General features: G+C 37.5%; 1 protein-coding gene across 1 annotated transcript in view; it reads left to right on the forward strand.

Moving 5' to 3' along the window:
• LOC149023798 (disease resistance protein RPS2-like) overlaps positions 1–15641 on the forward strand; it is a 35382-nt gene extending 19741 nt beyond the window's left edge. Inside the window, exon 2 of the mRNA XM_089144286.1 lies at positions 12054–15641. Coding sequence (XP_089000412.1) covers positions 12054–14619 — 2566 coding nt within the window. The 3' untranslated portion in view covers positions 14620–15641. The remainder of the gene's footprint in view (positions 1–12053) is intronic.
• The last annotated feature ends 4206 nt before the right edge of the window (positions 15642–19847 follow it).

Genomic DNA, 19847 nt, shown 5'->3' on the forward strand with positions numbered 1-19847 from the left:
TTTTTAAAGGTCATAATGGCACTATTCATATTCTAGTTTATCTGGGTGATGTCATACATACAGGTAGTGATGAACAAGTTCTGACTCAATTTTTGAAGAAACTTTGATAAATTTTTACAGTAAAAGATCTACTTCTTTGACATTACTTTTGTGATGCCCTGCGTATTTTTATGTTATTATTTTAACATTGTATTGTAACGCTTCTATACCCAAGATTGTTAAAGGATTATTGATGGTCAAACCATGATTTAGGATGGTGTGTTTGGTGGTTTAACCAAAGGACAATTTATAGAATTCGATCAAATCCATAATTTGGTTGAAACCCCATACCACTTGTAAATTTCGCACACGGTGGAACCAAACTGAATCGAGAACGGGAAAATGATCAACATTATTTTGGGGCTCCACCTAACCCTAGTAAATGGGGGCATGATAGAAATTGGTATCAGAGCTATGTTTTGGGTTCTATAAACTATATTTTCTAACGGCATGGGACTTGGTAATAGAGAAAAGAAGAGAGGGACTGAACAACGTAGAAACCAATCAAACTAACTTGAGGTTGTTAGGATTGGACTGAACATGACTAAACCATATAGGAGTGAACAGATAACAAGTGAGATAGATTTGAATGAGTATTATAAAAGTTTTATGATTACTTTAAGCCACTAAGGTCTAGGTAGTGGATTAACAAGTTTTTGGTTTATTGACTAGGAAATGGCTAATAGGAGAAGATTGAGACTGTTATCTGAATCAGAAGATGGGAGTTCAACACTAGCAGCAAACCTTATGCCAAATGAGCCTATAATGCACCTCAGATCCAGCAATTCCTTGAAGCATTAGGCAATTTGGCTAGGGCAATGCAAAGGCAAGCTAAGCAAGTGAAACAAGTTGGGACTAGTAGTGATGATATGCAAGTCCTCAAGAATTTGAAGAAATTCAATGGAAAGGAGTTCAAGGGTGATAGCACTGATCCAACAATGACTACTAGATGGATCAGGGATATGGAAAAGGCTTTTGATGCCCTGAAGTGCACCGACTCCTAGAAACTGATGTGTCCAATGTATATGCTCACAGATGAAGCAGACTATGGTGACAAACGACAAAACCGATACTAGAGGCCATTGAAAAAGAAGTTACTTGGGAAATGTTCAAGGAAGAGTTCAATGATTAGAACTTCCCTCCTTGTATGAAGAGGCAGAAGATCTCTAAGTTCATGAACCTTAAGTGGGGCCTCATGTTAGTAGTGGAATATGAGAGGAAATTTGAAGAGCCTCAAAGTACGCTCCACATATGGTGAGCATAGAGAAAGCACTACAATTCGAATAAAGATTAGCTATTGTTATCCAGAAATTGATAGGTATGCTTCAACTGAAAACATATACCAAGGATGTACATCATTCACAGATCTTTAAGGGTATCAAGGATAACTCATAGAAAGTTGCAAAAAGGAAGGATGCAGTTTGGAAATTTTTAAATCTAGTGGTTTCCAAAACAAAATTGTGAAAGGCCTAGGAAGGAAGTTTCAGGGTAAGCAACCACTGCAGCAAGAGTGGAAGAGCTAGCTGCCCAAAGTGTTGGAAGAAACACTGGGGAAAATGTCTCTCATGCACTTTCACGTGTTACAAATGTCGAGAAGGAGGACACATTGCAAGAGATTGCCCTACCTTGAGCAATCAATCCATGCAAGGACAGAAGAGTAACCAGGGAAACCAAAATGGTCATAAAGGAAAAGAAGTAGATGTAGGACAAAAAGCAAAGACCCCTGGAAGAGTGAACACCATGACCACCAAAAAGGTTGAGAATTCTTTGATTGTGGTAGTAGGTACATTCTCTACCTAGGTAAATTGACATAGTTAGTTGAAATAATGCTATTTGGGTAATTGAAGATAGACAAACCAAATCATCCCATTTCCGACCCATCCAGATTGATTTTCCCCTAGATAATTGACTAAATTATATGTGAAGAAGATAGTGAGATTGCACGGGGTACCCATTTCTATTGTGTTGGTTCATAATTGTAGGTTTACTTCTAGATTTTGGAAGAGTCTAAAAATGTCATTGGGCATTCAACTAAACTTCAACACAACTTTCCATCCTCAAACTGATGGACAATCTAAAAGAACTATTCAGATATTGGAGGATATGCTTAGGGTTTGTGTGATTAACATTAAGGGAAGCTGGAGTGATCATTTGTATCTATTTGAGTTTGCTTATAACAACAACTACCAGTCTACTATTGGAATGGCACCTTATGAGGCATTTTATGCAAGGAAGTGTAAATCTCTAATATGTTGGAATGAAATTGGTTAGGAACATGTATCGGGGCCTGACCTAGTATAACAGACTTGTGAGAAAATAAAGGTAATACAAAATGAATGAAGGCAATTCAAAGTAGACAAAAAAGTAAAGTTACAAAGATGTTAGAAGGAAGCCCTAAGAATTTGAGGTGAGTGATAAAGTTTTCCTGAGAGTGGCACGAATGAAGGGTGTGGTGAGATTTGGCCAAAAGGGAAAGTTACATCCGAGGTATGTGGGACCATTTCAGATTTTGGAGAGAGTTAGAGCAAGAGCATATAGACTTGTCTTACCTCCAGATTTGTCCAACATACATGATGTGTTCCATGTCTCGATGCTGAAAAAGTATGTAGCAAACTCTAATAATGTGCTACAATACGAACCATTGGAGTTTAGAAACGATCTTTTTTTATAAAAAAAGCCGACTGAGTTACTATAACAAAGAGAGAAGAAACTAACAAACAAGACAATACCACTGGTGAAAGTGTTGTGGAGTAATCACTCAGGTCAAGAACCTCATGGGAGCTTGAATCCAATATGAAGACCAAATATCCCCAACTTCTCATTTGACCAATTAAGCAAATTTTGAGGACGAAATTTCCTTAAGGAGGGGAGGAAGTGATGCCCCGCATCTTTTTATATTATTATTTTAACATTGTGTTGGAATGTTTCTATACCCAAGATTATTAAAGGATCATTGATTGTAGACCATGTCGATGGTGTTCATACCCAGTACCGCTTGTAGACTTTGTATAGGGTGGAATTAGATTGAACCGTTATAGGGAAATGATCAACGTAATTTTTTGGGCCCCACCTAGCCCTAGTAAATGGGGACGTGACAACTTCCTTTGCATATCTATTACTAGGTTTAATGAGGGGCTACATGTAAGTCAGCATTAGTACATTGTTGATTTATTACGGAGGGCAAACATAGCAGGATGCAAGATGGATTCCACACCTCTCCCCACTTCGGCTTACTTAAGTAAGACTGATGGTGACTTAATGTAGGACAATTTATGCGCTCACTTAGTGTGCCAATTTATGCCCAATTCTACCATGGAAACATTAGAACTCTGTCAAACACATCTTACGGTACTTAAGTGATACTATTTTACATGGGACCACTGAAACATTAGAACTCAAAGATGACTTTGTTTGCCTTCTCTAATGCGGATTTGGCTAATCGCCTGATGATTGCAAGTCACTGAAGGGCATGCCATCTTTTTGGATAGAAACTTATTCTCCTCGAGTTTTAAAAAGCAAGCCACCGTGGCCTGCTCTAGCATTGAATTTGAATCTTGAGCTCTCGCGAATGCTGCAGCATAACTTACTTGGTTATAATGTCTTCTTTAGAAGCTGCAGGTCTTGTTACCAAGTGCACCTATTATATGTTAGATGTTAAACAAACAATAAGCATGAAAATCTAAATTCATACGATAAAACAAATGTGGAAGCAAATGTCTTTTATATACCTCCCGCCATTGATCCTACTAAAGACTTTGTAAATATAATAAAACGATTTAAAGGATTCTTCTGAACCCTAGCAAACTTAAAATGATGGTGTCTGACTTAATGTATTTGCTAGGTTTAGGGACCCTTTATATAACAATGGCTCACATACGTTTTCCCATCAAAAACATCAACTGCCAATTCAATTGAGCACTTTAAGTGAAATTGGATTTATGATCATTTGTGAGAAGTAACAATATTTCACATTAACCCATAACTAATAGTCACTTATTTATGACATTTAGTTATAGTTCAGTTTGTAAAGTATAATGTTATCCCAATAAAGGGATCATAACTTGTGAAATACAACATTCTCCCACTTGATCCTAATATTTCACAATGTGGGTTATCATACTATATCCACATTTATACTCAATGGACCAAAAACACATGAATCATAGCGATAAGTCCTCTTAGAATGAGTATTATCTTCCATGTATTACAATGCATTTTCCTTCCAATCTGCTCATATTACTTAATGAATAAACCCTATGTTTATTCAAGGTCCAACAATATATGTTTACTCTCAAATAATGAATGTGTACACCGAAATTGAGAATAACAACATAATGAATAAGAGCTTCATCAAAGATCATTCATACAATGAAATCACATAATGGAACCAAGTCCCATTTTAACTACATGATCCTTAAAATTCTTTGGTGGCATGCCTTTAGTTAATGGATCAGCTATCATCAATTCAGTGCTGATGTGTTCAACGACCACTTTGTTTTCCTTAACACGTTCCCTTACAGCTAAATACTTAATGTCGATGTGCTTGCTTCGACTACTACTCTTACTATTCTTAGCCAAGAAAACAGCAGTTGAATTGTCACAAAATATCTTTAGTGGCCTAGAGATAGAATCTACAATTCTAAGCCCATAAATGAAACTCTTCAACCATACACCATGCGAGGTAGCCTCAAAACAAGAAACGAACTCGGCCTCCATAGTGGAAGTAGCTGTCAAAGTCTGCTTAGCACTCCTCCATGATACGGCTCCACCAGCGAGCATAAAAATATATCCTGATGTCGATTTACAAGAATCAACACAATCGGCAAAATCTGAATCACAGTAACCGACTACCTCCAGATTGTCAGTTCGTCTATACATAAGCATGTAATTCTTAGTACCTTGAAGGTACCTCATCACCTTCTTTGCAGCTTTCCAATGGTCTATACCAGGGTTACTCTGATATCTTCCCAACATTCCCACAACGAAAGCAATGTCAGGTCTAGTGCAAACCTAAGCATACATCAAGCTTCCAATTGCAGAGGCACATGGAATATTGTTTATTTGTTCCCTTTCTAAATTATTCTTCGGGCATTGGTTCAAAGTGAACTTGTCACCCTTTACAATGGGTGCTACACTTGGTGAACAATTCCTCATCCGAAATCTTTCTAAGATTTTATTGATATAGGTTTCTTGAGATAGACCTAAAATCCCTTGAGGTCTATCTCTATGGATCTTAATGCCAATGACATAAGAAGCCTCACCCATATCCTTCATGTCAAAACTTTTAGAGAGGAATTGTTTCACCTCATGTAGAAACCCTTTATCATTGGTTGCAAGTAAAATATCATCCACATATAGCACAAGGAAACAAATTTTACTCCCACTAACCTTCTGGTATATACATTGATCAATGATGTTCTCTATAAAACCAAATGAAGAGATAACATCATGAAATTTTAAATACCATTGTCTAGAGGCTTGTTTCAATCCGTATATGGATTTCTTAAGCTTGCAGACCAAATGCTCACCATTACTAGAAGTGAATCCTTCAGGTTGTTTCATGTAAATCTCCTCCTCTAGATCTCCATTGAGGAACGCAGTTTTCACATCCATTTGGTGCAACTCCATATCAAAGTGGGCAACCAGTGCCAAAATTATACGAAGAGAATCTTTCTTAGATACAGGGGAAAATGTGTCTGTATAATCAATTCCCTCCTTTTGAGTAAATCCTTTGGCTACGAGTCTGGTTTTATATCTCTCAATGTTGCCCAATGAGTCACTTTTAGTCTTGAAGACCCATTTACAACTAATAGCCCTTCATCCCGTTGGGCAACTCTACAAAATCCCAGACTCCATTAGATGCCAAAGAATTCATCTCTTCCTTCATGGCGTTGTACCATAGATTAGATTCTTTGCAATTCATGGCTTGTAAAAACGTTTCAGGATCATTCTCAGCTCCGATATTATAGTCAGATTCTTGTAAATACACTACGTAATCACTAGGAATTGCTAATTTCTTTATTCTCGTAGATCTTCTTAATGTTGCATTAACACCCTCCTGAGGAGGATGTTGTTCAACTGATTGTTCAACAAGTTCTGGTAATTGTTGAACAATTGGATCTACTAGATCAACATCAGCAAGTTTCGGATCTTCAATGACCGGTTGCTCAACATTCGATTGTTCCGAAGGGGTGGTGTGAACAACAACCAATCTTAAACTTGAGGTTGAAGGGTGAATATCTGAATGATCTATCTCAGAAACTAAGTCTCTGGATTGATCGCTCCCACTAATCAAGTCATTCTCAAGAAATTTTGCATTTCTTGATTCCACAATCCTAGTTGTTTGAGATGGACAATAAAATCTATATCCCTTAGACCTTTCTGCATATCCTACGAAATACCCACTAATGGTCCTTGGGTCCAGCTTCTTCTCATGTGGGTTGTAGATTCTTACCTCAGACGGGCATCCCCAAACACGTATATGTCGCAAACTCGGTTTCCAACCCTTGAACAACTCAAACGGTGTCTGCGGGATAGCCTTAGTTGGAACTCGGTTCAATATATACACGGCCGTCTTAAGTGCCTCAATCCACAAAGACTTAGGAAGCTTGGAGCTACTAAGCATACTTCGCACCATGTCCATTAATGTTCGGTTTCTTCTCTCTGCTACACCATTCTGGTCTGGAGAACCAGGCATGGTATATTGGGCAACTATGCCATGCTCTTCAAGAAACTTTGCAAATGGACCAAGTGCTTGTCCATTTTTAGTGTATCTACCATAATATTCTCCACCTCTATCTGATCTCACGATTTTGATGTGCTTTTCACATTGTTTCTCCACTTCAGATTTAAATACTTTAAAGGCATCTAACGCCTCATACTTATTATGAAGCATGTAGAGATACATGTATCATGAGTAATCATCTATAAAGGAGATGAAGTAATTCTGACTATCCATATCTGGACAGCAAATGTCTGTATGTATGATTTCTAATAGTTTTGTACTCCTCTTAGCACCCTTCTTTGACTTTTTGGTTTGCTTTCCCTTTATGCAATCCACACAAGTATCATAATCAGTAAAATCTAAAGTACTTAATACTCCATCTTTTACTAGCCTTTTAATTCTCTCTAGGGAAATATGTCCTAATCTACGGTGCCACAACATAGAAGATTCCTCGTTTATAACACATCGCTTTATACCAGCATTAACATGAACATGCATCGCATCGCATTTGGTATTATCTTGCAAATTAATGCGAAAAAGACCATCAGACAAGGTACCATTCCCAACAATTTCAGATTTATATGATAAACTAAAAAATGAATCTGAAAAGTTAAAGGAATATTCCAAAGGTAAAAGTGCTGAAATAGAAATCAAGTTTCTCGAAAAACTTGGAACATAAAAGGTCTTTTCTAAAACTAAGACAAAACCACTACTAAGAACTAATTTGCAAGTTCCAATAGCTTCCACATGCTATTGCATCTTATTTCCTGAATAGATGCATCGTTCACTTCCTACTGGCTTCTTGTGGTTGAGAAAACCCTGCAAGGAATTCGAAATATGGATTGTAGACCTAGAGTCAATCCACCATATGTTATGACTTACATCTATCATATTAGATTCATAACAAACACAAGAGATATAAATACCTTTCTTTTCAAGCCAAGCCTTAAACTTAGCGCAATCCTTCTTCATATGTCCCTTCTTTTTACAGAAGAAGCATTTGGATTCCTTCTTAATGTCAGATTGGGGTGGCATTTTACCCTTTCCCTTTTGCTTGCCTTGCCCTTTGAACTTTTCTTTTATGGCCAAATGAACACTTTCCCCTAACTCCATAGTCAGTCGGCCTTCCTCTTGAACACACATGGTCATGAGTTCATTAATTGACCATTTCTCCTTATGTGTGTTATAAGAGGTTTTAAAAGGTCCATACTGTGGTGGAAGAGTGTTTAGAATAAAGTATACAAGGAAGGACTCAGATATATCAACCTCTAAATTTTTTAGCTGAGCGACAATGTCCCTCATCCTCATGATGTGTTCACGCACACCTCTTACACTAGTGAGCCGTAGGGATGTCAGTTGCATAATTAGGGTCATGGCATGTGTTTTTTCAGAAGACTCAAATTGTTCATCAATAGCTTTCAACAATTCTTTAGCCTTAGTATGCCTCTCAACAGAACCACGAATACTAGGAGAAAGTTTGGTTTTTATGTACATAACGCTAAGGCGGTTGGACCGCTCCCAGCGATCATAAAGATCATTTTCTTCCTTAGTGCTAGTATTAGTAACTGTAGGTGGTTCTTCTTTCCAGATGGGATAGTCAATGTCCATCCACCCCAATTGAAGGAGAATCAACTCCTTCCAAACCCTATAGTTGTCACCCTTTAGTTCAGGAACATCACACTTAATATCAGACATATTCATAGGTAATGGAATTGCATAAATAAAATATACACACTTACGTCAATGACTCGAGGTAAATAAATATTAATCATAATTTACCAATGTAAATTAAGGAAGAATATGAATCAAACAATATACAGAAAACCACCTGTAGGCCAGATTTTCTAAAATAGATCCATATTAATTTAATGATGAAACCAATAAATCATGTTCATTTTTTTCAATTCCTGTGGGTAGATTAAGAAATATAATTTGTTGTATCATCCTAATTAATCAAATAATATAACAGAACTTCCTGTGGGATAAATTCTATTATATTAATATATTAATTACAATGAATGTCATATACCTTATGCGATTTAGAAACTCTTAATATATAATTTAAATAATTAAAGATGTTGTGGCTAATCTTTAATTAGTCAAATTATATTGATCACATGACATTTGATTTTATGCATGACTACATATATAAAAATTGCATGCATCAATAGAATCATTTACTGAAATTGCATACGGTTAGATAATTACGCATAAATAATAAATATCATAATTCTATCATGTATGAATTGATAAATATTAATTTCAATATGCAAATATTAGAAATATTAGATTCAAATTAAAAATAAATTAAATTAAATATTACCGCAATGACAACAATATTTTCATTATTTCTCTCAAGAAATTATTATCACGGTATGTGATAAATACTCTGATTTGTCCTAAAACAAGTACAACAAATAAATCATGTAATCATGCTCAAGAAATATTCATTAAGTGACAACTCATTAATAATATTAAACATATTCTAGAGAGTTTTATTAACAAATAAAACAAATAAATGAACATAAGTATCTTCATTCATTTTTCATTTCTCTCCTTAATTTAGGAATAAAAGAGAGTGAATATAATTTATTATTATTAATTATTTTTTGTCAAATATATATAATTGCACTTAACCAATATTTCAATAAATAACAAATTAAATAATGAATGTATTCAAACGTAATACCTTTTCTTACCTTTTTTTTTTTTTTTTTTTTTTTTAATTTCCCTTCAATAATTTCCAAATTTGGAAACTTTTAATGATACAAAAATTACATCATAAGAAGGGATTTTAAAGAAATTCATTATTAAACAGAGAGACAACTCCAATAACTTAATATCAATCAATCCCTATTGGGTAAGAATAATTAAAGGAGAAAAACATGATATAAAATTACATATAAATTCATTGGAATTTACTCAATAACCCCTCCTTTTGTGATTTGAAAAACCATCATGAAATATGTCAAAAACCGTGACATCCTTGGATCAAGGTAGATATTAGAAAAATGCTCTGATACAAAATGTTAGATGTTAAACAAACAATAAGCATGAAAATCTAAATTCATACGATAAAACAAATGCGGAAACGAATGTCTTTTATATACCTCCTGCCATTGATCCTACTAAAGACTTTGTAAATATAATAAAACGATTTAAAGGATTCTTCTGAACCCTAGCAAACTCAGAATAATGGTATCTGACTTAATGTATTTGTTAGGTTCAGGGACCCTTTATATAACAATGGCTCACATACGTTTTCCCATCAAATACATCAACTGCCAATTCAATTGAGCACTTTAAGTGAAATTGGATTTATGATCATTTGTGAGAAGTAACAATATTTCACATTAACCCATAACTAATAGTCACTTACATTTAGTTATGGTTCAGTTTGTAAAGTATAATGTTATCCCAATAAAGGGATCATAACTTGTGAAATACAACAGTGGTGTGATAATATATCACCTACTAAACAGCAAATCCCTTGCTCCATGCATGCAGCAAGCATTTTGAATTAAATTTTCACTTTGTCAGGGACAAAGTTGCCAAACGCAATCTTGACGTTTGATACATTTCTAGGAAGGATTAGTCGATAGATATGTTAACTAAATCATTCTCTACTTAGCGTTTCATCAGTCTCTTTTCATAACTTCTAGGGCAATGGAGTCTCCTTCATAACCTGGGGGCACATTAGAGAATATACAAGTGAATTTGTAGCCGCAACCTCCAAAGTCCTAAATACATCTCATGCAGTCTCATACAAGTCCAACCTAGTATGGACCATGGATCCCTTGATGTCACTAAGAGTGCCTACGGCTGTCTAGAACAACAAGAACTCTTTGCTATCACACTAAACAAAGCCAACTCAAAATCAGACTCTTCAATAATGCAACCCTGCATGCATGAGCTATAACTCAAAATGAATGAGTCCTAGTAACTCATGAAAAGATGACTCTTGGCAATCTCGTTTTCCTCAAGTCCTAGTAACAACTGGACTCAAAATCTACCAGAATGACTGTACTTCATCATTCTATATACTGAAAATCATCCAGTTCTGTGGACATAGGTTGAACTCATACATCCGAACCACATTAAAATCTGATTTTGCTTGGGAGCAGTGCTACTCCTAGCAGTCAAAGGTTCAGATGTATTTTCGAGTTTAGAACAAATCTAGACCGTTGAGTAAAGTATTCATTCTAACTATCCAGATTTTCTTTGGACCTCAAATTGAGTCTGGACCATGCGCTCCTGGGAGCAGTGCTGCTCCCAAGCACAATAAAATCATGTTTCTTCTTCTTCCTTTTTTTAGATCTTTCAATTGTTTCACCAGTATAGTTTTGTTGAGAAAATTGGATCAACCACGTACAAAAGGGTTGTCCATGATTATTGTGTCTGCGCTAGCTTTCATAATGAGACCATGGGGACGCAAGTTAGGGTTAGAATTAGGAGCAGCAGCGGCCACATTAGCCATAGGCCATACCACTATGAATCACTATAGCAGATAGTTAACATCAGTGAGTTTGATTGTGGGATGACTGGTGAGAGAGGGGAGGAAGGAAACTTCCCCTGGGCTTCTGATGCCATATTGAAAACATGAGAGAGAGAGAGAGAGAGAGAGAGAGAGAGAGAGAGAGAGAGAGAGAGAGAGAGAGAGAGAGAGAGAGAGAGAGGTTTAGATTGGTTTAGTTAAACTGCAACCTACGTTCGCTGTCGTCAGGGAATATCACTATGAATCAAAGTTGTTTGTTACACCCTTTCTTATAGAAGGACGCATATGTATTTCAATATTCTTGTAGACCTGAGTTACTAAGTTACATGGTCTGATAAGGTTTACAAGTATTTAAGTCCAAGCCATTCCAGTCTTGAGTGGTTATCGCATGGGAGAGAATCCTTGAACACAGCTTGTTATCACATGTCATGGCTTGAATGTGGGGTCTCCTTGAACACAGCTTTTTATTACATGTTAAGGCTTGAGTGTGTTAGGATTTGGATTCTTAGCGTCCAGTGAGGAGAGTCCAATAGGGTTAGAACTCTTTGACTTGTGGGAGTAAATCCTTGATTATCTTTAGCAGCAGAAATGCTTTTGGTGTTTTTTCTTTCTTTCTTCCTCTCTCTCACTTTCTTCTTTTGCTTCTTTCCTTCCTTCCTTTGACTCCAGGCTTCATGCTATATGGTTCACAAATCCCAATCCTTGAAATCTTTGATTTAGTTTGTATTACCATATTATCAGGTATGTAACTTTGGCTAATTTTATCTAATATTTTCGATTGGGTTCTTATTGCAGCGATGAAGAGAAGATGATCAGAAAGATAGTCAAAGATGTCTCCAACCTGCTCTATGAGATCCCGACTTCGGCTGTGATGGAGATCCCGACTGAACCAATTATTGAGATCTTCACATCAACCCAACACATGCTGCGGCTGATGCTTGATGCCATAAGTGATCCTGATCCACGTCATGGCATTATTGGAGTATGTGGTATGGGAGGAGTGGGTAAAACCACTCTGGCCAAAGAAGTAAACAATCACTTTGTAAAAGAGTTATCTAGAGGTATAAGAATACCTTTCGATCTTGTGATAATGGTCACAGTTTCTGCAACTCCCAACTTACGAAGTATTCAAGAATTTATTGGTCGACGCCTCAGATTACCCAGTAGTAGCGGGGCTGACGAATTGGCTGAAGCATTACGGAAGAAAAAATTTCTTCTGATTTTGGATGATTTGTGGCAAAAATTAAAGCTTGAGAATGTTGGAATCCCTTACCAACGAAGCAACACAGGATGCAAGATTCTTGTAATCAGTCGAAATCAAGACACCTGCACTGATATGGGTGCCAATAAAACTATAAAAGTGGAGCCATTACCTAAAGACGAATCATGGGATCTCTTTGTTAAAGTAGCTGGCGAACATGTTGCTGCAAATGATATAAAGCATCTTGCAGCTAGAATTGTTCGAAGGTGTAAGGGTCTTCCGCTTGCAATTGTCACGGTTGCTCGGGCAATGGCAAATAAGCGAGGAGTGGGGGCATGGGAGAATGCCCTAAGGGAAATGAAACAATCAGCAAAAGATCTTGGAGGTATGGTAGATGAAGTATTTGCTCCTCTGAAATTTAGTTTTGACAGTTTGGAGAACGATATGCTTAGGAGTGTATTTCTCTATTGTGCGTGTTTCCCCGAAGACTATGACATTGGGACTTATGACGAGATGTTAAATTATTGTGTTGGAGAGGGATTTCTAGATGGATTAGGAAGTTTGAAAGCTGCAAGAGATAAAGTTGAGGATTTGATTGATAGCTTGAGAATTGCTAGCATGTTGGAAAATGGAGAGATGTTTAAAGATAGTGTGAGGATGCATGATACGCTACGAGACCTAGCAATGTGGATTTGTTCAGAGAACTGCGGTAGTAGTCCCAGGTTCTTGATGAGGTCTGGTGAATCAGTTAAAGAGGCACCTCAGGCCGATGAATGGGTAGATGCAACAAAGATTTCTCTGATAGCTACCAAAATAAAGAAGTTGCCAACGTTGGAAGAGACATGCCAAAAACTAACCACTTTGTTACTGAGGCACAGTAGAATACTCACAGAGATTCCCTCCACGAATTTCTTCCAACACATGAATCATCTTAGAGTACTCGATATTTCCTGCACACATAAATTGAAGTATCTCCCAGATTCCTTGTCATGTTTGGTGAATCTTCGTGTGCTTAGGTCATACGAGTGTAAGCAGTTGAAAAGGATACCTGCATTGGGAAAGCTCCATCAGCTCCAAGTTTTAGATTTGGGTTGGTGTCCCCAATTGAATCAGCAGATCCTCGGAGAACCTGAATGCGAGGAAGTTGCAACTAATTTAACATACTTGGACGTGAAGTTCTCTTCAGTTTCTATTCCAGCGGGTGTGATTTCTCGTATGCACAAGTTGGAGGAGTTGAGAGTTTATGCATGTAACATAAAATGGAGCTTGAGTTCTGAAGATGAGGAAGAGGAGGAGAGAGGAAATGAGTATGTTAGTGACGGCTCCATCAGTATCATTGATGCTCGGGAGGTGCTTCAGTTGACAAATTTAACATCTCTTTCCATTTGTTTCAGAGATATCATTATTTCTGATTGGTTCGAGCCTTTGGCCGAGAAGATTGTTGCTTTGCAGCTGGATCACTGCAGAGTCATCAAACAAGAAGCTCTACAAGCTCTCAATGTCGATGAATCCCAGTCTATATTTCAGTTAGTAATCAACGATTGCCCAGGTGTGACATGTGCGCGGATCAGTACACAGTTCACTATTTTAACGAACTGTGAAGACTTGGAGGTTGTGATGGATCGTGTGGAGGTAAACCATGACTCCTATTACCGTCACGAGCTTTACCTAATGAATTTGCCGAAACTGAATGGGATGATAAGTGATTGTCTTGCGCCACACAGTTGCTTCGGTCAATTAGGCGCTATAGTGATAGACCAATGCAATAGCTTGAACGTGATCTTCACTAAGGAAATGCCACGCTTGTTCAATAACTTGACTGATATTGAAGTTAGCAATTGTGAAAGGTTAAAAACATTAATTGAACGAGGGGAAGAGCAAGTACTTGGTCAGGAGTTGGAGTTGGAAAGGAGCAGTGATGGAAATTTCAGTGGTAGACTCGTGATCTCACCCTTCCCAAGATTGACAACCTTACATCTAACAGACCTACCAGCATTAGCTGATCTGTGCAGCAGTCACATCTTGCATTGCCCCCGTATAGAGAATGTGAAGGTGAGCAACTGTCCGATGTTAGAGAATGATCCACTACCCATAAGAAACACCAAAGGGTTTCTTGTCGCCGAGGATGAACAGTGGACAAAAGGTGGTCCAGTTAGGTAAGAAGATATAAAGCTTTTTGATAAGCATCACATGGAAGACGAGTCTGGATCTTCCACTGTGACAGGTAGAAGATTGTGCTTCTCTTAACTGTCAGGATAGAGGATCTTTCGACACCAGTTCTCATTGAATGCGTCTTTGATTCCCTTTCACCCTTTATGTTCTTGTAATCGTTTAATATTCGGTGATTCCCTTTCTTTGTTGTTTTCGCCTTTGTATATCTTTTGCATTCCAGTGCGCTACATCTGTGTTTCCATATATGGTAGCGTGAGGGGTGGTAGTGCCGAGGCTCAAAACCTTAAAGCACAGACTTTCAGCACAAGTTTTCAATTTCTAGCTTGTTATGTATGCACCAATAAGAAAGAGGTGATTAAATTGATTTTGACAGTATTTTTAGAAGAGATAGATGTAGGCATTATGGGAGGAATAGTAAGAAAAGATATACTTATTTTAGGACACAAACATGCAAGTATAAATAACAGGACAGCAGAAGTTGTTTGGATGATTCCAGTAAAGTATTACATAATACCTTAAACTGGATAAATGATTTAAAGCTTTCAGATTCACAATCCTTTGAATCAACAGAAAATGAACCTCCTACTACAAGTAACAAACCAGATACTTGTTTTTGTAAATTGATTACTCAACCCACTAAATTATCTTTTTTGATATGTGCAGGGGTACACAATTCAGTACTACATAGCGTCGGCTGAAGTGTTGGCCTTTTTTGGAAAGGAAGGCTAAACTATGTGAAGACTGGAGGAATACAGAATGGAAAGCAAATGGAGGCTTTACTTGTTGGGATGAAAGATGGTTTAGATCAAGCACAACAAAGGAACATCACACTAGATGAAGTTTGGTGCAATGACAAGAACGTGCTATCTCTAATTTCAACAGGAAACCACCACAAATGACCAATAAACTTTGTCCCCATTTTGGTAGAAATAACATGTAATATTAAAGACTTGAATCTAAAGGATCTTGACCATCCAACACTCCAACTTTGGTTTAATCATTTAGCATTAATGTCCTCCATAGACTACCAGCATACTAATGCTGTTGTAGACTTTAACAAAATATGTAATTGCTTCTCTAACTAATATAAGTTTTTATTCAGTATTATAAAAAATAAAAAAAATAATAAAAAGAAAAAGAAAAAAAGAAAAAGAAAAAAAAGAAGAAGTTGTTTTGATGACAAACAATAGTTGCCATCCCTTTGTAGGGGAGCTGTTCAAACAAGATGCTTCTTAATTTGACAACCGTATTGCCAATTATTTGTAGGGTGGATATTCCTAAGATGCTTCTATTACTTCTATTGTATCCCTTGTTGTCATTGTCGCTCTCCTACTCATTTATTTATTTAATTTATGCTCCACTTTCAATTCTCTAACCCCATTTAGTTCGAATAAGGTTATGATTATTGGTGTCATCATTGTCACACTACAAGAATAGGGTTAATGGCGGTCCTTTAAATACCACTATATGCCTATCCCGGCATTTTCCTAAATGCCGCATAAATGTCAAAAAATGTACAATTTGTGGCGAAACCCCGCTGTTCTCATTTCTCGGTCTTTTGTAAACATCATTATAGGAGCTCAAATGTATCATTCTGACGACGACATTTTTGGAAGACCATAATAGGCTTCTTTATGCTCGGATTTCCTACCAAACACCATGATATGTGCTTTTATCCATCCTTTTTAACCTTTAATAGCTGCTTGTTTATCAATTAATATAACCTATATGGTTGCAAATCATTTGTCATGTAATCTATTGAATTGAAAAGACACACATCATCTTCAAGTATGAAATCCAACATTCATCAATATTTTTCTCATATAGGAAATTAACATTTGTAATACAAAGCTTGGAAATAAACAAATTCATGAGTCAGCAAATACAAAGAATATTTGTTTATATTTTTTTTCCACTAAAAGGTCATTTGTATTAAAAGCGAAAAATGGTACAACATAAACTTCAAATCATGCATGTTTATATGTGTGATGTGAGAAATTGGTGAATAAATGATTGATATGTTGTTGAGTTGACCTCACTGAGTTCTGTTGAACTTATTCCTTTTGTATGTATGTTCTGTTAGAACTTATTGTAGGTTATTAGGACTCCATCCAAATGGAAGTCCGTCGTCTGCATAATATTTGAGGGAGCGACTTGCAAGAAGGTGGACTCGCATGGACCTTTGTGCCCGTGCCAGGACTGCTCCTATGGAGCTGGGTTCTAGTGGAGAGTTGACAATACCTTTATAGTCGATAGTGTCCCTCATAGCATTGAGTTACACTTTCACCCTTATATTTTTTGAGAAGTGCGATGGCATCCTTCTGAGATCCGTTATTTTATAATATCTTTCTTTAATGAATGGTTGACTTTGATTCATTCTCGCTCATGATTGTACTATTGTGTGGAATGGTGTGTCAAACCTGATCATTGGATATAGATCACTCCCTCCGGTATTCGGGTTGATAGATACCGGCAAGGTGGATGTGACAACTTTCCCATGCAGGAAGGGTTGGGCTGGTTAGATCAATGATTTATAGCCTACCCTTTCATTCCTTTGTGATCTACTAGTGGCCAAGTTTGATTATCAAATAGGTTGAAGAGTGAATGAGAAATCTCATATGGATTGGTAACATTGAAGCAGTTAAGACAGTCATAGTGAAGTAGGGGATAGCATGCATACCAAAAAGATGAGGGCTTGGGATTAAAAGGTTACATGATGTCAACTTCGCTTTTTTGTGTCATTTGGCATGGACAATAAAGCATAAAGAATCAAATTACTAGATTCTTAAGAGGTAGATTGGTTGATCTGGTGGGTATGTTGAAGACCTCGATGCAAAACTCCTCTATAATGTAGGGCTTCAAGAAAGTTTGGAAATTTGTTAGAGAAAAGGAGCATTGGACTATTGAGAATGGGAAGAAAATCAGCTTTTGGAATGACCAATGGTTAGGGCATTTTTCTATTGCAGGCTTCCTTGGTCTTGATCCAGATTTTTGCAGCAATCTTAAACCAAAAGTGGCGGACTGAATTTTTCAACAAAAATGGTTGCTGCCAAACAGGTCCTCTGGAGGTTTTAAAAGTATTATTGAGTTGGTTAATTTGGTCCCCCTTTCAGAATCAGCTCAGATAGATGTTTGCAGTTGGGTCAGTAATGTATCTGGTGATTTCTCCATTAAATCTGAGTGGGACCTTTATAGGCAGCATATTCCTATATCCAGATGGGCCTTTCTCATCTAGAAATCAAACTCCTCTTTAACGTCGCCAATAGTTCTTTTGGTGGCATGTCATGCATGAAATGTTGGTCGTGGATCAGGCAGTTTAGCATAAGGGGGTATCTTTGGCATCCTATTATGACTTGTGTTTCCACAACTTCGAGAGTCTTTTCCATTGCTTCTTGTTGTACCCTTTCTCTCGTTACTATGGGGAGGACTTGGCCATGAGGTTTGTTTTTATTTGGAAGGTGTCACATCCATCTCGCTGTTATCCATCCACCCGAATACTCGAGGGAGTGATCCACAACCCAACAGATCAGGTCTCAGACAATCACCAATCATTCCACACAATAGTCCAATCATGAGCAAGAATAAATCAATGTCATAAGTATTAAACAAGAAATATATCAAGTAACAAGGATCTTAAAAGGATCTCAAAACCATATCAGAGTGCGGAAGTGATGACAAAACTAAAGTAATTAACTGGAAAGGGAAAAGTATAATCAAAACTCCTAAGTCTTCTAATGTTTCGCCTTCTTCTTCAATTGTTTGTACACCCACAACTTAGGATCAATATCCAACTCGAAGTCCCATTGGCGAATGAGGCGTCTCATATCATTGTTGATCGGAGCCATAATAGTGCTTAATACTGGTACTAGGATTGTACCATGAGCCACTGTCAGTTCCCACTACTTCCTCAGTTGTATAATAAACGGGAAATATCTTCGAACCGAAGCTCGGGTATCTCTTCTTCACCTGCATAATCATCTAAACAAAAAATTTCCTGAAGGGTAAGAACTCAATGAATAGTTCACAAACAAATAACCAATATCATAGTCTAAATCAATACATCACATAATGCAGCATGACATAAAGTGGAATGCAACAATGCAACTATACCCTAACGAATGCTAGTCTCTATATGGTAGACACACATTAAGATAGAACACCTGCCTCCTTTGGATAGGTCTCGTCACTCTGATCTCTCACGGGTTGGTTATCAGTCTTGAGATCCAAGGTAAGGGGTAAAGGCATCATTCTCGGACTATCACCATGGTTGGGGTTTATGTCACCACTCTCTCACCACATCATTGGCATGAAAACTAGCACGTGTTAGGGATAAGCCTTGCCTAATGCAAGTCATCTACCTAGTTACATCATTCTAGGTCTAGATACCTCCCCTCGTGCTTCTTGCCTTCTTGGTTTAGTATCCTTCCCTATCTACAGTCAACGTTTCCTTTCAAACTACGCCTTCACTTAACCCTATTGGTAATCCACATATAATTGGTAGGAAGCTCTTGTGTCCCTTCATGCTTCTCGCCTTCTTAGGCACCCACAAGCCCAAGCCTATTATATGCAACCATACCAATGAATGGCCCCTAAGAAAATGTTGTGTCCCCTCAAGCTTCTCGTAGTATTGGGCTCCCACCAACCAAATACAGTTGCCACGGGCCACTCGGCTTCGATACCCCACCGATAGGGTGATGATATGACGGGGTACCTAACCAAACTCCTCTAATTTTCCTAGTCATGGCAACTAGTAATCATGACAAGTGTTGGAGGCATTAGAAGATAGTGTCCCATACCACCTGCGCTGATGTTGTGAAATTGCGCACCAACCCTAATCCAAAAATCTATGTTGTAGGTCCGAAGACCCGAAGTCAAGGTAGAAAACAGCTGTGGACCCTCTCTATTGAACCCATTGGCTCTGACCTAAAACCAATGGAGATCGATAGTGAAATCCCTTTATGGAAACCTTGTTTGATTTTGAGAGAAGATGTAGCCTAAATGAGGATGGACTTGGAAGATGGACTTTGAGTACAGTGTTGACACTCTCTGTGAAACCCAGCCCTAACCTAACTCGGAAGCCCGATTGTTTGTAGGTCTAAAGACCCGAAGTGAAGGAAGAAGGCAACTATGGGCCATCTCAATGGAAGACATGGTGTTTGACCCTGAACCCATGGAAATTGATGATGGTGTTCCATACTTGGAAACCTTGTCAGAGT

This window comes from Hakea prostrata, chromosome 2, assembly GCF_041222555.1.
Source record: "Hakea prostrata isolate BN-2017 chromosome 2, UWA_Hpros_2, whole genome shotgun sequence".
In the NCBI taxonomy this organism is placed as follows: domain Eukaryota; kingdom Viridiplantae; phylum Streptophyta; class Magnoliopsida; order Proteales; family Proteaceae; genus Hakea; species Hakea prostrata.